At 39.6% G+C, this 23295-nt stretch overlaps 2 protein-coding genes across 2 annotated transcripts; one reads left to right on the top strand and one right to left on the bottom strand.

Annotated features, from left to right (window-relative positions):
• Positions 1-13255: 13255 nt before the first annotated feature.
• LOC138909818 (uncharacterized) lies at positions 13256-14541 on the top strand. The gene is made up of 3 exons (XM_070201035.1): positions 13256-13585; positions 13687-14172; positions 14278-14541. The coding sequence occupies exons 1-3, from the start codon at positions 13256-13258 to the stop codon at positions 14539-14541; spliced, it is 1080 nt and encodes a 359-aa protein (XP_070057136.1).
• Positions 14542-20694: 6153 nt separating this feature from the next.
• Positions 20695-21291, bottom strand: LOC138909817 (uncharacterized). Its single transcript, XM_070201034.1, has one exon. It carries the CDS (start codon positions 21289-21291, stop codon positions 20695-20697), a length of 597 nt encoding a protein of 198 aa, XP_070057135.1.
• Positions 21292-23295: the final 2004 nt, after the last annotated feature.

Genomic DNA, 23295 nt, shown 5'->3' with positions numbered 1-23295 from the left:
CTCCCACTCCGAAATGCCCTTTCCTCTCGAACCGGCCTCCGAATGACCCGAATCTAGCCACAAGCAATAAAATACGATCAATATGAGCTACAGAATGAATTCCACAAGGAAAATACCAAATTATGGGCCAAATCCCGAAATTCACTCAAACCCGACCCTCGGGCCCACAACTCGAAATTCAACAAAAGTTACAAAACCCGAAAGCCCATTCACTTCCGAGTCTACCCATACTAAATTTATCAAAATCCGATATCATTTGGTCCCTCAAAACCTCAAATTACACTCTCCAAAATCCCAAGCCCTAACCCTCTATTTCACTTTAAAATTCCTACTAATTAGGTGAGAAATCAACGGGAAAACACCATAGCTAAGGATAATTAGGCTCAAGGAACTTACCTCAGTGTTATCCCTCGAATTTCCTTCCAAAAATAGCTCCAAAAGCTCCAAAGTCCGTGTTCCAAATTATGAAAATGAGGAAAAATCTCGAAGTCCCCTTTTTACACTTTCGGCCCAGCAAAACCGCACCTACGGTCCAATATCCGCACCTGCGGAGCCGCTTCTGCGGTTGGGAACTCCGCTTCTGCAGAAACTCACTTAACGCACTGGCCCCGCACCTGCATCCCAGGTCTCGCGCCTGCGAACGCGCACCTGCGCATTTCCCTCCGCTTCTGCGGAAACAACCAAACTCTTCAATTCTGCATCTGCGACTCACCCTCGCATCTACGGGCTCGCAGATGCGACCACTTCTATGCACCTGTGGTTCCAGCCCAGGTCCTCCATGTTCGCATCTGCGGCTTACCAAGCACACCTGCGGCTCCCCCTATGCAGGTGCGGAAATACCATTAGCAGCAGCTTCAGCTGCATTTTTGCAACTTCAATCAATCCGTTAACCACCCGGAATCACCCCGAGCCCCTCGGGACCTCAACAAACCATACCAACAAGTCATATAATAACATACAAACTTAGTCGAGCCTTCGAACCACTCAAAACAACATCAAAATACCAATTTACCCTCGGATTCAAGCCTAAGAACTTTTAAACTTCCGAATTCCACAAACGATACCGAAACCTACCAAACCACGTCCGAATGACCTCAAATTTTACACACACGTCACAAATGACACCAAGAACCTACTCCAATTTCCGAAAATCCATTCCAATCCCGATATCAAATTTTCCACTACCGACCGAAATCGCCAAATTTCCAACTTTCGCTAATTCAAGCCTAATTCCACTACGGACCTCCAAATCTCATTCCGAACACGCTCCTAAGTCCTAAATCACCTAACAAAGCAAATGAAACTATCAGAATTTAATTCCGAGATCATTTATACATAAGTCAACATTTGGTTGACTTTTCTAACTTAAGCTTCTAAATAAAAGACTAAATATCTCAATTCACTCTGAAATCACTCCGGACCCGAACCAACTAACCTGGTATAACATAATATAGCTTAAGGACACAAAATGAAGCAGAAATAAGGAAAACGGGACTATAACTCTCGAAATGACCGGCCGGGTCGTTACAGCATCCTGGAAACTACTACGAGTTGAGAGAGAGAAGAACCAGGGTATAATTTTGCATCAGCAGCTTGTAAAAAATCATAAAATCTTTGGCACTCAAGATTTGGCTACTCCTCCATTGAAGGATTAGGCTCCGCCTCCATTGAAGGTTCATAAGAATGAGACGACTCAGGTTCAGTATTATTATAAGACTGCCAGCTCAAACCATAGCCAAAATTGGGTCCAACTACATCCAAGACTATTTGTCGATATGGATTCTCATATCCTGATTCAGGCTGAGCGCCACCATGCAAATCACCACTAGAAGACATCTCACTGATCACATTTTTTTCTCCTTGATACTTCCAAAAAAAATAGTTCTCAACAAATCCATACTGATAAAGGTGCAATTTAACAGTTTCAACATCCATGTATTTAATGCTGTGATATTTTTTACATGGACATCTAACATCGTCACCACTCATGCGACTGCACTGAGAAGAAGAAAACTGGAAAAACTTGTTCACACCAATTATGAAACTTGAATTAATACCCCCTCGGCCATCCAACATTTTGTACATCCAATCACGCTTTAGATTATCCATGTTCCTATTTAATATTAAAATAAACAAGATATTAGAGTTCTTTATTTAATAAGACATCAGAATGCTTTCTAAAGGGAATAGCAAGTTGACATCAGAATGCCTTCTTTTCTGTTTACCAAGCAAAAAACTGACATATAGTTTCATTCCTTGCCCATCTTTCCTTCCAAAAGATACTACCAGAACTAACTTTAAGATCAATATTGTATAAGAAGTCACTGCATATATTATTACTATTTGAGATCAATACTATGAGAATAAATTCTTATAGTATAACACTGTATAATACTCTATTAAAGTTTAGAGTGACAGATCAATACTATCTGAGGTCAATACTATATAAGAATAAATTCTTACAAGTTCACTCCACATCACAGCATCAAGTGATCACTTTAAAAGAAGTCAAATAAGTATTGCTTAAATTAGAAAACAAACCATGATCTAACTGGACATTCTGTTAGAAAGAGGGAATAATATTGGTGAATAGTCTTACCAGCAAAATGAATTGTTACAACCCAAATTCGCATACCATAGATCACACCGTAAGTTAATCGATGTAAATCCAAGAAGATATTATCTTTGATATGATAAGAAGTTAATCCTATTGGTCTTAAATGATACAAGGGTGAATAAGAGTGGTTAACAAGTATTAGAAGTTAAACGAATCAAGGATGTTGTAACCCGTATTTTCGGGTAACACTAGAGGTGATTAACTGTCCCAAGAGGTCTTGTTTTAATGTATTTGAATCATATAATATCCGTATCATAAGTCTTGAAGTCAACCGAGTTATGAAACAAAAGTCGATAAAAGTTGTCGCAACTTAGGTTTATAATTTTACTTAAACTTTAGGTCAAATGTTACTGCATTTTTCTCCTAATATGCTTGGAATTATGGGGTGATCTACCTATTAAATTGAAAATCTATGAGTCTAATTTCCAACTTATTAAACTGTTCGTTGATACGATCTCGGAATAGAGAGATATTTGCGTTTTCGCGAGAGTGCGCCAAGCTGCTCTCTATGGGGCCCACAAAGGCGGTTTAAGACATATGGACATATATAAGATACCTCAACCCCGTTTTAAGTCATTATTTTTCAGTATATTCAGACCTTATAACCCTAAAAACAGTCTCTCAAGGTTCTCTCATGATCCAAGACCCAAACAAAGGGCAAACAACACAAATCAAATGTCGGGAATCCCGTGGCGCTAGTAAGTTTCTTGTTCTTCTTGTTGTTGCTGATTTTTGTGTTGTTCCAGCTCGTGTGGGAGGTTGTTTTAAGTGTTTTATGTCCTGTAAATACACCTTCAAGTTTTTAATATCAACCCTAGGTGATTTCAAGTCTTCTAAAGTAATTCTAGTGCCGAAAAACCCGAATTAATTGCTAGTTTCGCTTCCTTGTTCTTGTGGCAGAATTGAAGGGATATTTCGTGGAAAATTAAGGTCAAATTGGAGTTGTTCTTTCTGTTTAAAGGTAAGGAACCTCTTACTCTATATATATTTAAGATTATCCAAGTTGTGGCTAAGTCGTTGATGCTAGAACTTGTGAAATATATATCGAAAGGCTTGGTAGTAATGTTGTTAGTTGGTGGACTATTTTGGAGGCTCACTATGATTATTAATGATGTTGTTTGGGCTGTTTTGTGATTGTATTGACTTGTGGGAAGTCATATAAATAGAAGAGGTGCTGTCCGTTTTATCGTAAAATAGGTTGCAGTCGATACATAATAGTTACGACGCTTAAACGATAATGATAGTGTCATTTCTCTTATTGTAGACTAAGGAGTCGTGACATTTGCATAGCTTGAGGTTGGGCAGTATATACAAGGTATGTGAGGCTATCCCCTTCATTCTTTTGCACGACTCCAATTGTACATAATGTAATGAACGAGCTCCCAAAGATACTCTACTCTTAGAAGCTAGCAGTACTTACATTGCTGCCCTTCTTATGAAACGATTGATATTGATGTTACTTCTCTTATTCTTATATTATCAATGTTGTTGGTAGTTCCTGATTCTTATAAGATTCTTGATGAAGAGTTAATCCTAATAACGTGTACGAAGGATACCGACCTTACGTCACTCCGAAAGGTTCAAAATGTGATTCCAATGAGTCCAGCATGCATCATATATATGTATCTATTTTACTCTACCGAGCCGCGCTATAGTCGGCCGGGTATGGCACCTATTGTGCAACCACTGATCAGTTGGGTTTTACCGAGCTCCACGTGGCCGGGTACGATTCTACCGAGCCCTATGATGGCCGGGTACGTTTTACCGAGCCTATTATGGCCGGGTACGATATGATGATGATGATGCCCACAAAGGCATATGTTTTAAACGTTTATGTATATATATATATGTATGTATCATGTATTTCATGTCAGTAGCCCTCAGAGGTACCCAGATGTCACAGGTTGTATATTCCCTATCACTGTTTACATTATTGTTCTTACTTATGCTATTCTGCCTTACATACTCAGTACTTTATTCGTACTGACGTCCTTTTTATTTGTGGACGCTGCATGTCGTGCTGCAGGTCCTGATAGACGGGTAGACGCAGCTCCCCCATCACAGTAGGCTATCCGGTTCAGCGTTATTGGCAAGATCCTTTCTCCGGACTTGCCGTGGTCTTGGTATGCATTTTTGTTATAGACATTATGGGTATGTCGGGGCCCTGTTCCGGCAATGTTGTAGCACTTATGTTCTTTTAGAGGCTCATAGACAGGTGTCGACTCATGTATGGTTTGGAATGCCTTGTCGGCTGATTTTTGTTGTATAGTCTTTCATGGCACCATGGTAGCTCGTACCTTATATATAGTTTCTTGACAGTCTTGTCGTCCCATGTTACGTATGTTCATGACATTATCTTTCATTGTTGGATGTTCATGATCCATGTCTTTCATTTATATTGGTCTTGTCGGCCCTTAAAGATAATAAGGAAGGTTAGATAAAATGTACGTTGGTGCTCGGCAAGTATGGCCGGGTTCTAGTCATGACCTTCCAGTTGGGTCATGACAAACTTGGTATCAGAGCAAGTCTGTCCTAGGGGATGTTTGTGTGCCGTGTCTAGTAGAGTTTTGATTATGGATGTATAGCGTGCCACATTTATAATCAGGAGGCTACGTGACATCTAGGGTTGTTACCTTCTTCCTGAATCTAGATCGTGCGTAGAGTTGAGTCGTAAGTGTTCATATCTAATATTCACCTTATTTTCTTTCAGCGATGCCTTCGACTAGGAAGCAAGCGATTAGTAAACGGCTTGATACAGCTGTGGGAGAGGGTAACATTCAGGTGCCTCCAGCCAGAGCAGGCCAAAGTGAGGCTCAGAGTGAGATGCCGTCTCATACCTCTCCGTCTCCTCCAGAGGATATTAGGAGGCACCCAGTACATCGAGTTCCCCCGTCTGGCACTACAGACCATGACATGCGCAGTGCGGTGCAGTTGTTGACTAGTTTGGTAGCTGCTCAGGCTCAGAGGCAGAATACCGGTGCTGCTGATAAACCGGTTAGTGCGAGAGTTCATGATTTTATTAATCTAGACCCTCCAATGTTTACCGGATCAGACCCCAAGGAGGATCCACAAACATTTATTAATCAGGTTCAACGTACATTGCGGGTTATGCATGCTAGTGATACGGAGGCAGTAGAGTTGGCTTCTTATCGGTTACGGGATTTAGCGATTTTCTGGTATGATAGTTGGGAGAGATCTAGGGGTCCGAACGCTCCTCCAGCCATGTGGAAGGAATTTTCTGAGGCCTTTCTTCGTCACTACTTGCCAGTTGAGATACGACGAGCTAGAGCTGATAAGTTCTTGAACCTTCGACAGGGTAATATGAGTGTACGAGAGTATAGTATACAGTTTGATTCTTTAGCAAGGTATGCTCCCCATATGGTGTCCGAGATGAGTGATAGGGTGCATCTGTTCGTGAACGGGTTGGGACCACATCTGATAAATGAGTGCACAACAGCCTCCTTGGTAGAGGGCATGGATATTTCCCGTATTCAGGCTTATGCCCAGACCCTAGAGGATCGTAAGCGCCAGCAAAGGGCAGATAGGGAGCAGGATAGGGGCCAGCATAAGAGGGCGAGATTTGCAGGGTATTCTGATGAGTTCAGAGGCAGTATCAGGCCCCAATCTTCGAGGAGTTCGGCGCCACCTGTAGCTAGTGCTCCTCCATAGTTTCAGAGGCCTCGGTATGATCGATTTACCTATTCTAGTTCCGGTCAGAGTTCGAGGGCATCAGGCTCACAATTTCATAGAGATACTAGTCAGACGAGAACCCCAACACCTCATTGTGATCAGTGCGGCAAGGGCCACTTTGGACTGTGCCGTCGAGGTTCTGATGCGTACTATTCTTGCGGACAGCCTGGTCATATGATGCGGGATTATCCTAACAGAGGAGGTGGTGGTATGGCTCAACTGACTGGATCTGTGTCTGGTTCTAGCACAAGGTTTTCAACAGTCGACAGGTCGTGGTAGAGGTAGAGGTTCAGTGCCGAGTTCGAGTGGTGCTCAAAATCGAACCTATGCTCTAATAGGTCGACAAGATCTCGAGTCATCTCCGGATGTTGTTACAGGTATATTGTCTGTGTTTTCTTATGATGTATATGCGCTAATTGATCCAGGATCTACCTTATCATATGTTACACCCTTTGTGGCTAATAAGTTTGGCATTGAACCTGAATTGATAAGTAAACCACTTGCGGTATCCACTCCGATAGGAGATTCTGTGATTGCTAGAAGGGTATATAAAGGTTGCACTGTGATGATTTGTAGTCGTCAAACCTCGGCAAATTTATTTGAGTTAGAAATGGTTGATTTCGATGTGATAATGGGAATGGACTGGTTGGCCTCATGCTATGCAAATGTTGACTGTCGTACGAAGATGGTTAGGTTTCAGTTTCCTTGTGAACCCGCCATTGAATGGAAGGGGAACATTGCTACGCCGAAAGGTAGGTTTATTTCCTATCTTAAGGCAAGGAAGATGATCTCAAAAGGTTACATTTATCATCTTGTTCGCGTTAGGGATGCGGAGGCGAAGCCGCCTACTCTACAATCAATCCCCGTGGTCAATGAATTTCCAGATGTTTTCCCAGATGAACTCCCAGGCCTTCCTCCTGAAAGGGAGATTGAGTTTAGCATTGATGCGTTGCCTGACACTCAACCGATCTCTATCCCTCCATACAGGATGGCCCCGGCAGAGTTGCGAGAGTTGAAGGCGCAGTTGAAGGACTTGCTGGATAAGGGTTTCATTAGGCCTAGCACTTCACCTTGGGGTGCACCAGTCTTGTTCGTGTGGAAGAAAGATGGGTCGTTAAGGATGTGTATTGATTATCGACAGTTGAATAAGTTTACAATAAAGAACAAGTATCCACTTCCAAGGATTGATGACCTGTTTGACCAACTCCAGGGTGCCAAGTATTTCTCTAAGATTGACTTGCGTTCAGGGTATCATCAGGTAAGGGTTAAGGAGAAGGATATTCCAAAGACGGCCTTCCGGACAAGATATGGGCACTTTGAGTTCTTGGTGATGTCGTTCGGGCTAACAAATGCCCCAGCAGCTTTTATGGATCTCATGAATAGTGTATTCGGGCCCTATCTTAATGTGTTCGTGATCGTATTCATTGATGACATTCTGGTGTATTCTCGTTCGAAGGCGGAACATGCGGGCCACTTGCGGATAGTATTACAGACCCTTCAAGATCATAAGTTATATGCTAAGCTCTCTAAATGTGAATTCTGGCTGAACTCAGTAGCATTCCTTGGCCATGTGATATCTGATGAGGGTATTAGTGTCGACACTCAGAAGATCGATGCAGTGAAGAATTGGCCAAGACCTACAACACCGTCAGAAGTCCGCAGCTTCCTGGGGCTAGCAGGATATTATAGGCGGTTTGTAGAAGGGTTTTCCTCTATATCAGCACCATTGACTAAGTTAACACAGAAAGCTACCAAGTTCCAGTGGTCTGATGCTTGTTAACATAGTTTTCAGGAGCTAAAGAATCGATTGACATCTGCGCCGGTGCTCACTCTCCCAGAAGGAACAGAAGGTTATGTGGTATATTGTGATGCCTCAGGTATAGGTTTGGGGTGCGTATTGATGCAACATGGGAAGGTGATTGCTTATGCATCAAGACAATTGAAGAAGCATGAAAAGAATTACCCGACTCATGATTTGGAATTGGCTGCAGTAATATATGCTTTGAAGATATGGCGGCACTACTTATACGGCGTCCATGTTGACATCTACACAGATCACAAGAGTTTACAATACATCTTCAAGCAGAAGGAGTTGAATTTGAGGCAGCGTAGGTGGCTTGAATTACTGAAAGACTATGACGTCGAGATATTGTACCATCCCGGTAAAGCCAATGTTGTGGCAGACGCTCTCAGCCGTAAGTCAATGGGAAGCTTAATACATATTGAGGCAGGTAGACAAGGGTTGACCAAAGAGCTTCACCAGCTGGCCAATATGAGAATCAGATTGTTGGACTCTGATGACGGAGGTGTTACTGTACCAGAATACAGCAGAATCATCTTTGGTAGCCAAGGTAAAAGCACGGCAATATGAAGATCCTACCTTAGTAAGATTGAGAGAGGGAATTCAGCAGTGTAAGATTACAGCTTTCAAGATCGGAGGAGATGGGACACTGAGATACCAGGGCCGATTATGTGTGCCTAGTGTGGCAGGGTTGCGAGAGAAGATTATGATTGAGATTCATCAGTCCCGATATTCTATCCATCCTGGCTCGACAAAGATGTATCATGACGTTAAGGAGCAGTATTGGTGGGATAACATGAAGAAGTCTATTGCAGAATTTGTAGCCCAGTGTCCTAATTGTCAACAAGTAAAGATCGAGCATCAGAAACCCAGTGGATTGATTCAGAATATAGAGATTCCGACCTGGAAATGGGAGGTGATTAATATGGACTTCATTATTGGATTACCTCGCTCTTATCATAAGTTTGACTCCATCTGGGTGATAGTTGATCGACTTACAAAATCTGCCCATTTTCTACCAGTTAAGACAACTTACACGGCTGAAGATTATGCGAAGTTGTATATCAAGGAGATTGTTAGGCTTCATGGTGTGCCGGTATCTATTATATCAGACCGAGGAGCTCAATTTACGGCTAACTTTTGGAGGTCTTTTCAGAAGGGTTTAGGCACACAAGTAAATCTCAGCACTGCATTCCATCCGCAGACTGACGGACAGGCTGAACGTACCATCCAGACGCTTGAAGATATGCTACGAGCATGTGTTCTAGATTTCAAGGGGAATTGGGATGACCATCTGGCACTTATAGAATTTGCCTACAATAATAGCTACCATTCCAGTATTAAAATGGCCCCGTATGAGGCACTGTACGGGAGGAGATGTAGATCACTAGTTGGATGGTTCGAAGTCGGTGAGACAGAATTATATGGGCCAGATTTGATTCACCAAGCCATTGAGAAGGTGAAAGTGATACAAGAGCGACTGAGGACGGCACAAAGCAGGCAAAAGTCTTATTCCGATGTCCGACGTCGTGATCTGGAATTTGAGGTTGGTGATTGGGTTTTCCTGAAGATCTCACCGATGAAGGGTGTTATGCGTTTTGGGAGGAAAGGTAAGTTGAGTCCGCGGTATATTGGGCCGTACAAAATTCTTCAACGAATTGGACAGGTTGCTTATAAGTTAGAATTGCCATCCGAATTGGAATTTGTCCACCCGGTATTCCATGTATCTATGTTGAGGAAATGTATTGGAGACCCTTCTCGGGTCGTCCCTATCAAAGATGTACAAGTTACAGAGGATCTATCATATGATGAAGTGCCAGTGGCTATATTAGATCGACAAGTCCGCAAGCTGAGAACAAAGGATGTAGCTTCCGTCAAAGTATTATGGAGGAACAAGAATATAGAAGAAATGACATGGGAAGCATAAGAGGAGATGAAGTCTAAATACCCTTACCTATTCCAGAGTGAAGATAACGAGGATGCCGGGGGAAAGAAGGACGCATTATAAGGTGAAACGGCTCTATGAGGTAAGCAATAGCTTGTGAATACTCTTTTTTATAATACAAAATGGTGATATGCAGATAATGTACATATCCATAATGCTTTGTATAGTCTTGTAAGGCCATGGGTTGGGTTTAACTGCTTGCAAGTTTGGCTAGTGTCCATTTTATAGGGGAAACTCAGCCGGAAATCTCCGTCGGAATCCACGATGAGTTAGACACCCCATAAACCCTTACATTCGAGGACGAATGTTCCTAAGGGGGAGAGGGTGTTACAACCCAAATTCGCATACCATAGATCACGCCGTAAGTTAGTCGACGTAAATCCAAGAAGAGATTATCTTTGATATGATAAGAAGTTAATCCTATTGGTCTTAAACGATACAAGGGTGTATAAGAGTGGTTAACAAGTATTAGAAGTTAAACGAATCAAGGATGTTGCAACCCATATTTTCGGGTAACACTAGAGGTGATTAACTGTCCCAAGAGGTCTTGTTTTAATGTATTTGAATCATATAATATCCGCATCATAAGTCTTGAAGTCAAGCGAGTTATGAAACAAAAGTCGATAAAAGTTGTCGCAACTTAGGTTTATAATTTTACTTAAACTTTAGGTCAAATGTTACTGCATTTTTCTCCCAATGTGCTTGGAATTATGGGGTGATCTACCTATCAAATTGAAGATCTATGAGTCTAGTTTCCAACGCATTAAACCGTTCGTCGATACGATCTCGAAAAAGAGAGATATTTGTGTTTTTGCGAGAGTGCGCCAAGCTGCTCTCTATGGGGCCCACAAAGGCGGTTTAAGACATATGGACATATATAAAATACCTCAACCACGTTTTAAGTCATTATTTTTCAGTATATTCAGACCTTATAACCCTAAAAACAGTCTCTCAAGGTTCTCTCATGATCCAAGACCCAAACAAAGGGCAAACAACACAAATCAAATGTCGGGAATCCCGTGGCCCTAGTAAGTTTCTTGTTCTTCTTGTTGTTGCTAATTTTTGTGTTGTTCCAGCTCGTGTGGGAGGTTGTTTTAAGTGTTTTATGTTCTGTAAATACACCTTCAAATTTTTAATATCAACCCTAGGTGATTTCAAGTCTTCTAAAGTAATTCTAGTGCCGAAAAACCCGAATTAATTGCTAGTTTTGCTTCCTTGTTCTTGTGGAAGAATTGAAGGGATATTTCGTGGAAAATTAAGGTCAAATTGGAGTTGTTCTTTCTGTTTAAAGATAAGGAACCTCTTACTCTATATATATTTAAGATTATCCAATTGTGGCTAAGTCGTTGATGCTAGAACTTGTGAAATATATATCGAAAGGCTTGGTAGTAATGTTGTTAGTTGGTGGACTGTTTTGGAGGCTCAATATGATTATTAATGATGTTGTTTGGGCTGTTTTGTGATTTTATTGACTTGTGGGAAGTCATATAAATAGGGGAGGTGCTGTCCGTTTCATCGTAAAATAGGTTGCGGTCGATACATAATAGTTACGACGCTTAAACGATAATGATAGTGTCATTTCTCTTATTGTAGACTAAGGAGTCGTGACATTTGCATAGCTTGAGGTTGGGCAGTATATACAAGGTATGTGAGGCTATCCCCTTCATTCTTTTGCACGACTCCAATTGTACATAATGTAATGAACGAGCTCCCAAAGATACTCTACTCTTAGAAGCTAGCAGTACTTACATTGCTGCCCTTCTTATGAAACGATTGATATTGATGTTACTTCTCTTATTCTTATATTATCAATGTTGTTGGTAGTTCCTGATTCTTATAAGATTCTTGATGAAGAGTTAATCCTAATAACGTGTACGAAGGATACCGACCTTACGTCACTCCGAAAGGTTCAAAATGTGATTCCAATGAGTCCAGCATGCATCATATATATGTATCTATTTTACTCTACCGAGCCGCGCTATAGTCGGCCGGGTATGGCACCTATTGTGCAACCACTGATCAGTTGGGTTTTACCGAGCTCCACATGGCCGGGTACGATTCTACCGAGCCCTATGATGGCCGGGTACGTTTTACCGAGCCTATTATGGCCGGGTACGATATGATGATGATGATGCCCACAAAGGCATATGTTTTAAAAGTTTATGTATATATATATATGTATGTATCATGTATTTCATATCAGTATCCCTCAGATGTACCCAGATGTCACAGGTTGTATATTCCCTATCACTGTTTACATTATTGTTCTTACTTATACTTTCCTGCCTTACATACTCAGTACTTTATTCGTACTGACGTCCTTTTTATTTGTGGACGCTGCATGTTGTGCTGCAGGTCCTGATAGACGGGTAGATGCAGCTCCCCCATCACTGTAGGCTATCCGGTTCAGCGATTATTGGCAAGATCCCTTCTCCGGACTTGCCGTGGTCTTGGTATGCATTTTTGTTATAGACATTATGGGTATGTCGGGGCCCTGTTCCGGCAATGTTGTAGCACTTATGTTCTTTTAGAGGCTCATAGACAGGTGTCGACTCATGTATGGTTTGGAATGTCTTGTCAGCTGATTTTTGTTGTATAGTCTTTCATGGCACCATGGTAGCTCGTACCTTATATATAGTTTCTTGACAGTCTTGTCGTCCCATGTTACGTATGTTCATGACATTATCTTTCATTGTTGGATGTTCAAGATCCATGTCTACCATTTATATTGGTCTTGTCGGCCCTTAAAGATAATAAGGAAGGTTAGATAAAATGTACGTTGGTGCTCGGCAAGTAAGGCCCGGGTTCTAGTCATGACCTTCCAGTTGGGTCGTGACATGAATATTGTGTAGGAACTAACTTTAAAGAGCCTTAACATACACCTGTGTATTAGTTTTGAAACAAAGCCACATTCAGTTTGTCATCAATTGACTTTTAACATAGCCAAAACCTCTAAAATGTGGCTACAAACAAAGTTTAGGTAAAATCATACTTTAGAAAATTAACAGTGGAAAGTTACAATGGAAAAATAACCAAAAACCAAGAACAAATGAGGAAAAAAAAATAAAGAGTTAAAGACAATCAAGATGCCTTCTAAAAGGAAGAACAAGTTGAGTTAAAAAAAGTAGACTTTAAACAATCAAGATGCCTTCTAAAAGGAAGAACATGTTGAGTTAAAAAAAGTAGCTTAGGAATAACTCACATGTGTTTTGCAGATGACCTGCTGATGTTTGCCGGAGGTGACCTTCACTCTATAGTTGCTCTAAATCAATGTTTCTTGAAGTTTTCTATGGCATCTGGGCTTCAAGAAAATTTAGCGAAAAGTTGTGTGTACTTTGGAGGGGTCAAACAGAATGATAGGAAACAAATACTACAACAAATGGGATACTCACAACGTGAAAGCCCATTCAAGTATTTGGGCATTCCACTATCAATGAAAAAACTCTCATTAATACAGTGGCAACCTCTCATTGCTAAGATTATTGCAAAGATTTCTTCTTGGACTGCAAAAAGACTTGCCTATGTAGGAAGAGTACAATTAGTCAAACCTGTCCTGTTTGGTATTCAAGCTTACTGGTCGCAATTATTCCTTTCACCTGCCAAGGTGGTGAAGATCATAGATTCTTATTGTAGAAGCTACATCTTCCTGGAACTACCACAATTACTAGAAGAGCACTGGTGGCATGGAACAAAGTTTGCACTCCTAAATCTATAGGAGGACTCAACCTTGTTAACTTGCATTTGTGGAATAAAGTTGCTATTGCAAAAACTTGTTGGGATCTAGCCCATAAGAAAGACAAGATTTGGATCAAGCGGATACATACCTATTATATAAAAAGATATCAGCTAGAAGATATAACTATACCACAACAAGCTAGTTGGATGGTCAGGAAGATTTTTGAAGCAAGGAGTACATTGGACCGGATTAGCATCACATTTAAAGAAGGTAAGTGCTATATTAGACAAATCTATTTCCAGCTGTTAGGAGATGCTCCTAGAGTCTACTGGAAAAGTCTAATATTCAAGAATGAGGCAAAGCCCAAGACAAAATTCATAATGTGGTTAAGGTTGCATGGGAAATTACTTACTGCAGATAGGCTTAATAATTGGGGTGTCCAGGTAGATCTCTTGTGTTCTCTCTGTCAAACTAAACATGAATCAAGAGATCACCTATATGGAAGTTGTAGATTTACTAAAGCTTTGTGGAATAGATTACTGGTATAGATGAAGAGACATCCCTTCTCAGCAACTACATGGGAGCAGCAAATCCAATGGGCTTTAAAGAGTGCTAAGGGCAGATCACAATCAGCTCAAGCCTTTAAAACGATTTATGCAGAAGTCAGTTATGCTGTGTGGATAGAAAGAAACAAAAGAGTATTTGAAGGAGTCAGTAAGGAAGTAGACAATATTGCTAGAAACATTGCTTATCTCTGTAATGTTAGAGCTTCCCCAAGGATTAGAAGTTTGGTGCAATCTTGGAGTTTTTAGTACAATGTAGATTGATAAATGAGTTTTCTTTACTGTATAGATAGGGTTCTTTAGTTATACTAGTTCTTGTCTTTAGATAGCTGACTGTGTTAGTTCAGCTTTGCTTTGTAAATTCCATTCTTGGTGATTAATAAAAAATTTAATTACCAAAAAAAAAAGTTTCAAATCACATAGTTCATAACTGGAAACTCTATTATTTAGATTAGATGCAAATGAGAATGGAAGAAATTTAAAAGGCAAACTAAGACTATAGATCTACAAACTCAAAATATTGCTCAATATTCTTAGAGTAAGGAATACACCCTTCATTCACCAAAAAAATAAGCAAATTACAGTACTCTTCATATTTTTATTTAGATCTATGTTAGGTATTCATCCTTCCACATTATCATAAGTTCTTCACAAGTTCTAATTCATCTCCAGTTAAATTTGGAAAGAAAGCAACTCATATAGCTAGTACTCATTGTAGAAATACTGTCGAGATAGCCAGCAAAGAACTTCAAAGAATAAATCCGTCACATCCACTAGAAAATCTTGAAGGAAGATCCAAAAAAACTGCATTCTCATCATGCTTATGAGATAAAGTATATTAATTTCAGATACAAAATCAAACTTGGAAGAGACTCGAGTAAATGTGTATCAGCACGCCATTGAAGCATGAATGGGTAAACCCCTAATAAAAATTCCCAAACTAAGATATGCACCCCTGTCAACAGCAACCAAATATGCCATAGCAACACATCAAAACAAATCTGAATGGTAACTCCGCAACTGACTATTGATGACATTCTTCTCACTGTTGATTAATTATCTAACATTTTAACTACTTAATGGAGCAGAATTATTATCAAGATGCTCAGCACTTAGTAGACATTTGTGTATACAAACTTTTATATCTCCTGATATACAACACATGATTATCCCTCAAAACTGATTAAGGCAAAGTTTCCTCAAGTCTTCTCATCAACCATGAACCCCTCTATGGAAAAGACCCTATTTTAAATAGAGTTATACGAAAAGCTTAATCCTTCTTAATTCACATAATGCTTTCTGAAATAGCTTGGAAGTACTTGCTGACAGAAATTAGAACTTGAAAAACTTCATACAGGAAATTAACTATTCCTCCATTCCAAATTAGTAAGGGACCTATATGAATCATTCACATAATTCTGCTCCATTGAGACTCATTCACCAGTACAAAAGAACGATTCATCTTTTGAAGGCAAATTAGGGAATCTTTATAACTAGAAAAATTTTAATCTAACTATTATTGCTACAAGGACATACAATCCCTAAAATCAACGCATCAGTCAAACAAAAATTACCATATCAAAAATTGCTCAACATAATTATATAAAGATAAAGAAAAAAAAGAGAAACTTTACCTGACCAAAGATAAGAATAATGGTGCAGACAAAATGAAAAAATAGTAAAAATGAGGGCTTTCATTTGAGAATCTTGCGGAGCAGCAAACATAAAGGGAAGAACGAGGATCAGGAACGCACACTACTTCGAATTTCTTGGCAATTTCAGAATTCTGCAGCAAAAACTTTGCCATTTTGAAAGTTTTCTTCTATTCACTATCTGATATTTTTGTTTTCCATTGCATATGAGCCTTAGATTCACGTCCAATTTTATGTATTTGAAGAAAAAAACTCACGTTGTTCAAGAGGAGTGCAAGTGAGAGTCTGATAGAGAGGAGAGAAAGTGGGTGTGTTTGTGCCCTAAATTTTTGGAATGTCTTTTAACAAGGAAAATTTTATTTTTAGGACGAAAATTTTAGCAACGGCAATAGAGGGACATAATTTCTGTCGCTAATAATAACTAGAAAAATTTTATTTTTAGGAAACTAGCGACGGAAAGTTTTGTCGCAACTAACTTTGGAATGTGTTGATAAGTAAAATGAATGTAGCGACAAATTTTTTTGACGTTATATCCGTCGCTAATTTTTAATAATTTTTGCCTCCCCACTTTCGTCGCTAATTTTGTAGGTAAAATAAAGGCGCTAATATTTACCGCCAATCTTTAGCGACGAATATAAGTTTTTGTCGCTAATGCGTCGCTATATTTGATATGAATTCTTTTGTAGCTTATTTGGCGACAAACTATAAAATATGTCACTAATCTGTCATTATTTAGCTACGGAATATCGTTTGTCGCTATATTCCGTCGCTAAATATTTTTTTTCGTAATGTATGGGACTGAGTATTGGCCAGTCAAGATCGCTCATGTGCAGAAGATGAAGGTAGTAGAGATGAGGATGTTGAGATGGATGTGAGGGTACACCAGGTTAGATAGAATTAGAAATGAGGTTATTTGCGACAAGGTAGATGTGGCCCCTATTAACGACAAGATGCGGGAAGCGCGGTTTATGTGGTTTATTCATGTGAGGAGGAGGAGCACAGACACCCCGGTGAGGAGGTGTGAGAGGTTGAATTAGAGGGCCTTCGAAGAGGTAGTGGTAGGCCTAAGAAGAGATAGGGAGAGGTGATTAGGCAAGATATGGCGTAACTTCAGCTAATCGAGGACATGACCCTTGATAGGAAGGTATGGAGGTCGAGGATTAGAGTAGTAGAGTAGGTAGTCTAGAGTGGTCATAACAGTAGTATTGACGCATTTATGACTAACCGTTATTTTCTTTCATTGTTGATCACCTTATTGTCTTGTTGTTTTTATTCTGTTTTTATATGGCTTTTTGGTACTGTCCCTTCTTGTCTATATTTTCATTATTGTGGTGCTTATACTTTCCTGAGCCGAGGGTCTATTGAAAACAGTCTATCTATCCTCACAAGGTAGGGGTAAGGTCTGCGTACACACTACCCTCCCTAGACCCCACGGTGTGGGATAATACTAGGTATATTGTTGCTGTTGATGTTGTTGCTTGTTATTGCATGTCATTTGAGATTTGTTCTTTTTTCACATAGCCCGTGCATTCAGGAAATAGTTTGAGAAGTACCTATATCTCAAAGAGTGAGACCATCTTTGCCGTCTCAGTTATTATGTTGAAACACCTTTTAAAAGGTCTATTGAAACAGACAAGTCAGGCATATATGCCCGTGCACAGCGCGGGCGCCACCTATCTAGTACCAATATAATCATCATTTGGCTCTTTATAGGTTAAGCATAAATAATATATCATGTATCACGATCTAAAATACCAATCAAAGGGCTTTGATGATGCCTAACACTACTTACTAGGCAGCCAACAAATAACAAAAAAATAAAGGCAACGTAAAGACGTAAAATGACATGATATCATAAGTCAAAGATAAAATTAAGAAAAATATATATCAAGTCTAAAGCCAATGACCATTTAACACCTCATAAAACTAGAGTCACTGAGTACATGAGCGCGTATACCGAATAACTAAATACAAAGTTTTGAATAAACAATACACTGTTCGAAACAAATAAATTGTAATAGGACTATGAGATAGCTTACTCCAAGGCCTACGAATGAGAGTGCAGCACTACCTCAGTTCTCCTCAACCACCACGCTAGTTCGTCCTCTGGGTACCACTAGGACCAACACCAAAATCTGCACAAGAAGTGCAAAAGTGTAGTGTGAGTCCAACTGACCCAATGTACTCCATAAGAATCGAGCCTAACCCTGTTGAGGTAGTGACGAGGCTAAGACAAGATACCTACATATAAACCTATGCAGTTAAGTAATAAGAAAATAATGACAAATATAATAATATGATGACAAGTAAAATTGCAAGTAAGATGATAATATAAATAACAAGAGAGAGATAACAAGTATAAAAGGCAGGAAGATATAGAAATGAAAGAAACAACTAAGGTAAACAACAGTTTATGCTTCCACAAGCAACTCCAAACAAGCCCTTCAAAAATAATCATGAGACAACATAGCCAAGTCCTCAGTCTATACAACAATATAAGAAACACAAGATACCACACAAATGGAACGGTATCACCCTTCGTGCTTTAATACTCTTTCTCACAAGCGCAGAATCACTCTTTATGCACAATCACTCTTCCTCATTAGTATGGAAACACCTTTCGTGCAACTCACTCTTTCTCACCAAGCATAAACATGTAAAGAAGTGCCAAGCAAGGTTGCACAAACAATATCTAGAAGAGTGACTGAACATAGCTTGTCATATAGGAAATAATCATCACTTTGCACCAATAGACAAATCAATATTTCAATAGACGTACTACCCAATATCACAACAAGCTCAACACGGCTACTAACATGAATGAAAATAGTCAAAAGAGTCTTACATTCTATTTAAAGCGTGATAGACATAATATATGAAGTAACAAGATGTAAATAACTAGTTCTACCTGCATGCTCAACCCATAGTAACTCTTACACTCGTCAGCTTGCATATACGCCGCTCCCAACATAGTAACACATAATAATTAGACATAATTGCATCCTAATTCTTTTAAATAAAGGTTAACTAAGACACTTACCTTTTTTTGACACAAACAACTATCCAACATCACTTATCCTTTAGCATAAGCCTCCAAACCACTCGAATCTAGCCAATTAATACTCAAATAAGTCAAAACAAGCTTTAGAAACTACCCTAGTATAAAAAATGTTTGATCTTTGACATATTTGAAAAAGTCAGCAAAAAGTTAATTTAGGCCCACATGGTCGAAATTCAAAATTAAGACCAAATCCTATTACCCATTTTCCCCTGTGTCCAAATATGTGATTTGTTTCAAGATCCGACCTCAAATCGAGGTCTAAATCTCAAAAATACAAAATCTAATATTTCTACCCAAATCTTATTTCTACTCTATGAAATCTTAGATTTAGGGATATAAATTTATGAAAAGTAATGAAAATTGATCAAAACAAGCTAAAGTTACTAACCTATGAAGTTGGAAAGAAAATATTCTCCAAAATCTCCTCTAAGTGTAATCTAGGTCTCAAAGATGGAATAAAATAAGCTAAATCCTCAAATTCTAAATTTATCCTAACTGTAGATGTTGCAATTGCGATATCTTATTCGTAATTGCGATGTTCGCAAAAGCTAACAGCTAGTCACAAATGTGAATCAGCCTCTGAGTCTCAAACCTTACAATTGTGACCTATGTATCGCAATTGCGGATGTCACAAAAGCGTCAAGTACCTCGCAAATGAAACGACAGGACCATCGCGAAGCTTCTCAAATCCCCCTCCCCTCAGTATTGCAAATGCGATCTAACACTCAAAAATGAGAGGCTGGCATTTGTGAACAGGCCATCGCAAATGTGATGTCTGCAGCACCAGTAATGCCCAACTCATGGAAATCTATCAAAACCAATATGAAACTCACCCGAGCACCCGGTGCCCACTCTAAACCACCAAACAAGTATAATAACATCAGACGAACTTGATCGCTAGCTAAAATCATTTATATAACATCTAAAATGAAGAATTATACATCAATTTCAAAGATTCAAAGTTCATAACTTCAAACTTTCAACTATTCACAATAAGTACCAAAACGGCCTCGGGTCACCTGGAAACCCAACCAAACATGCTTACAAGTCCAAAATTATCATACGAACCTATCAGAATCGTCAAAGTATCTATCTGGGTCGTTTATCAAGATTGTTGACCTTGGTCTACTCTAAAAACTTTTAAGTTAAAAAATCAAGCCTTTTTTGAAAAATCACATATAAACTTTTTGGAATTCAAAATGCACGATACACACAAGTCATAAATCATCAAATTAGGTTATTCAAAGTCTAGAAGAACGAAAAAACAAGCTAGAACTCAAAGCAACCTGGAAACCCAACCAAATAAGTGCCAAAACGGCCTCGGGTCACCTGGAAACCCAACCAAACATGCTTACAAGTCCAAAATTATCATACGAACCTATCAGAATCGTCAAAGTATCTATCTGGGTCGTTTATCAAGATTGTTGACCTTGGTCTACTCTAAAAACTTTTAAGTTAAAAAATCAAGTCTTTTTTGAAAAATCACATATAAACTTTTTGGAATTCAAAATGCACGATACACACAAGTCATAAATCATCAAATTAGGTTATTCAAAGTCTAGAAGAACGAAAAAACAAGCTAGAACTCAAAGCAACCTATCAAATCATTACATTCTCCACCTCCAGAAGAAACATTCGTCCTTTAACGGACATAGAAATGTACCTAAATTGGAAAAAAGATGTGAATATCTACTTCTCATATCGGACTTGGACTCCCAGGTAGCCTCCTCCGTCGGCTGACCTTTCCAAAGCTTCCACAGAAGAAACATCCTTCAATCTCAACTTACGAACCTGCCGATCTAGAATAGCTACCGACTCTTCTTCATTAGTCAAATCCTTATCAAGCTGCACCATGTTTAAATCCAAAACATACGACTTATCTTCATGATACTTCCGAAGCATAAAAACATAAAATACTGGATGTACCCCCACAAGGCTGGGAGGTAATGCAAGCCTATAAGCAACCTCCCCAACTCTCTCTAAGATCTCAAATGGGTCAATAAACCTCGGACTCAACTTTCCCTTCTTCCCAAATTTCATCACGCCCTTCATAGGCAAAACTTTTAAAAGTATCTTCTCGCCCTCCATATACGCCACATCACAAACCTTCTTGTGTGCATAACTTTTCTGCCTACTCTGCGTTGTCCGAAGGCGATCCTGAATCAACTTCACCTTCTCCAAAGCATCATGAACCAAATATATGCCCAACATCCTAGCCCCACCGGGCTCAAAATAACCAATAAGAGAACGACACCGCCTATCATATAAGGCCTCAAACAGTGCCATCTGAATGCTGGACTCGTAGCTGTTCTTGTAGGAAAACTCCACCAATGGTAGAAACTGGTCCCACTAGACTCCAAAATCAATGACACGGGCCCTCAATATATCCTCAAGGATTTGAATAGTCCGCTCGGATTGGCTATCCATCTGCAGATAAAATGGGGTACTAAGCTCTACCTGCGTGTCCAACTCACGCTGAAGAACTCTCCAAAAGCGTGAAGTGAAATGGCTTGAGATGATAGAAATAGGCACACCGTGCAATCAAAATATCTCTCTAATATATATCTAAGCCAACCGCCTTGAAGTATAGGAAGTCATCACTGAAATAAAATGCACTGACTTGGTCAATTGTCCACAATGACCCAAACAATATCATACTTCCTAAAAGTACGTGATAAGCTTAGCACAAAGTCCAGAGTAATGCACTCAAACTTCCATTCTGGTATCACCAACCTCTAAATCAAACCACCTAGTTTTTGATGTTCATACATCATCTATTGGCAATTCAAGAACTGTGAGACATGCCTAATAATGTCTTTCTCCATCTTCCTCCACCATTAATGCTATTTCAAGTCATGATACATCTTCGTGACACCAGGATGAATAGAATACCACGATCTATGACCCTCTTCAAGAATCAACTCTCTCAAACCATCAATATTAGGAACACAAATCCAACCCTGATGCCGCATAACACCATCATCTCCAATCACAACCTTCTTAGCACCACCCTATTGTGCGTGTTTTTCAACACCAACAACTGAGGGTCATCAAACTAGCGATCCTTGATGCGATCCAACAAAGATGAGTGCGTAACAACACAAGCAAGAACTCTACTAGGATCGAAAATATCCAACCTTACGAATCTGTTAGCCAAGGCCTGAACATCCATAGCTGCCTACTCCAAATCATGCACGGGATAGTTCATCTCATGGATTTTTAATTGACAAGATGTGTAGGCAATCACCCTACCATCCTGCATCAACACTGTGCCAAGTCTAATACACAAAGCATCACAATATATAGTATAAAGCCCCAAACCTATGGGAACATCAACACTGCAGCTGTAGGAACATCAACACTGAAAGCTCTCCTCACACTCATCAGACCATCTTAAATGAGCACCCTTATGAGTGAAATTGGTCAATGGGGCTGCAATAGATGAAACCCCTCCACAAACTGACGATAGTAGCTCGCCAAACCCAAGAAACTCCGAATCTTTGTAGCTAAACTGGGTCTAGATCAATTCTGAACTGCCTCAATCTTCTTACGATCAACCTTGATATCATCACAAGACATAACATGACCCAAGAATGCAACTGAGTCAAACCAGAACACACGCTTCAAAAATTTGGCATAAAGCTGACGATCCTGCAAAGCCTGAAGTACAATCTGCATGTACTATTCATGATCCTCTCTACTGCGAGAGTAAACTAGAATATTATCAATGAATACAATCACAAAGGAATCCAAATATCTCGGTTCATCAAATCCATGAAGGTTTTTAGAGCATTAGCCAAACCAAATGACATCACCAAGAACTCGTAATGGCCATAGCGAGTCCCAAAAGCTGTCTTACGGACATCCGATGCCCTAATCTTCATCTGATGGTAGCCAAAGCTGATCAAACAAATCATGGATTCTAGGCAATGTATACTTGTTCTTGATGGTAACCTTGTTCAATTGTCGATAGTCAATGCACATCCTCATAGATCAATCCTTCTTATTTACAAATAATATTAGCATATCCCAAGTAGAGACACTCGGTCTAATGAACCCCTTATCAAGAGAATACTGAAATTGCTCATTCAATTCCTTCAACTCAGATAGAGCCATAAAATATGATTGGAAAGAAATAGGTTTAGTATCCGAAAACATCTCAATGCAAAAGTCAATATCCTTGTCGGGTGGCATGCCCGATAAATCCACCAAAAATAACTCTGGGAACTCTCTCACCACCAGCACTGAATCTATAGAAGAAACCTCTGCACTAGAATGTCGAGTATGAGC

Source organism: Nicotiana tomentosiformis, chromosome 4 (assembly GCF_000390325.3).
Source record: "Nicotiana tomentosiformis chromosome 4, ASM39032v3, whole genome shotgun sequence".
Lineage (NCBI taxonomy): Eukaryota > Viridiplantae > Streptophyta > Magnoliopsida > Solanales > Solanaceae > Nicotiana > Nicotiana tomentosiformis.
The sequence above is the reverse complement of the archived record's forward strand: the minus strand, read 5'-3'. Positions and strand labels throughout refer to the sequence as shown.

Coding starts and splice junctions, on each gene's coding strand:
- LOC138909818 (XM_070201035.1), top strand. CDS start 13,256: ATGTGTTTTGCAGATGACCTGCTGATGTTTGCCGGAGGTGACCTTCAC. Junction 13,586..13,686: donor GACTTGCCTATGTAGGAAGA/GTACAATTAGTC, acceptor TTCTTATTGTAG/AAGCTACATCTTCCTGGAAC. Junction 14,173..14,277: donor TTAATAATTGGGGTGTCCAG/GTAGATCTCTTG, acceptor TTACTGGTATAG/ATGAAGAGACATCCCTTCTC.
- LOC138909817 (XM_070201034.1), bottom strand. CDS start 21,291: ATGGCACTGTTTGAGGCCTTATATGATAGGCGGTGTCGTTCTCTTATT.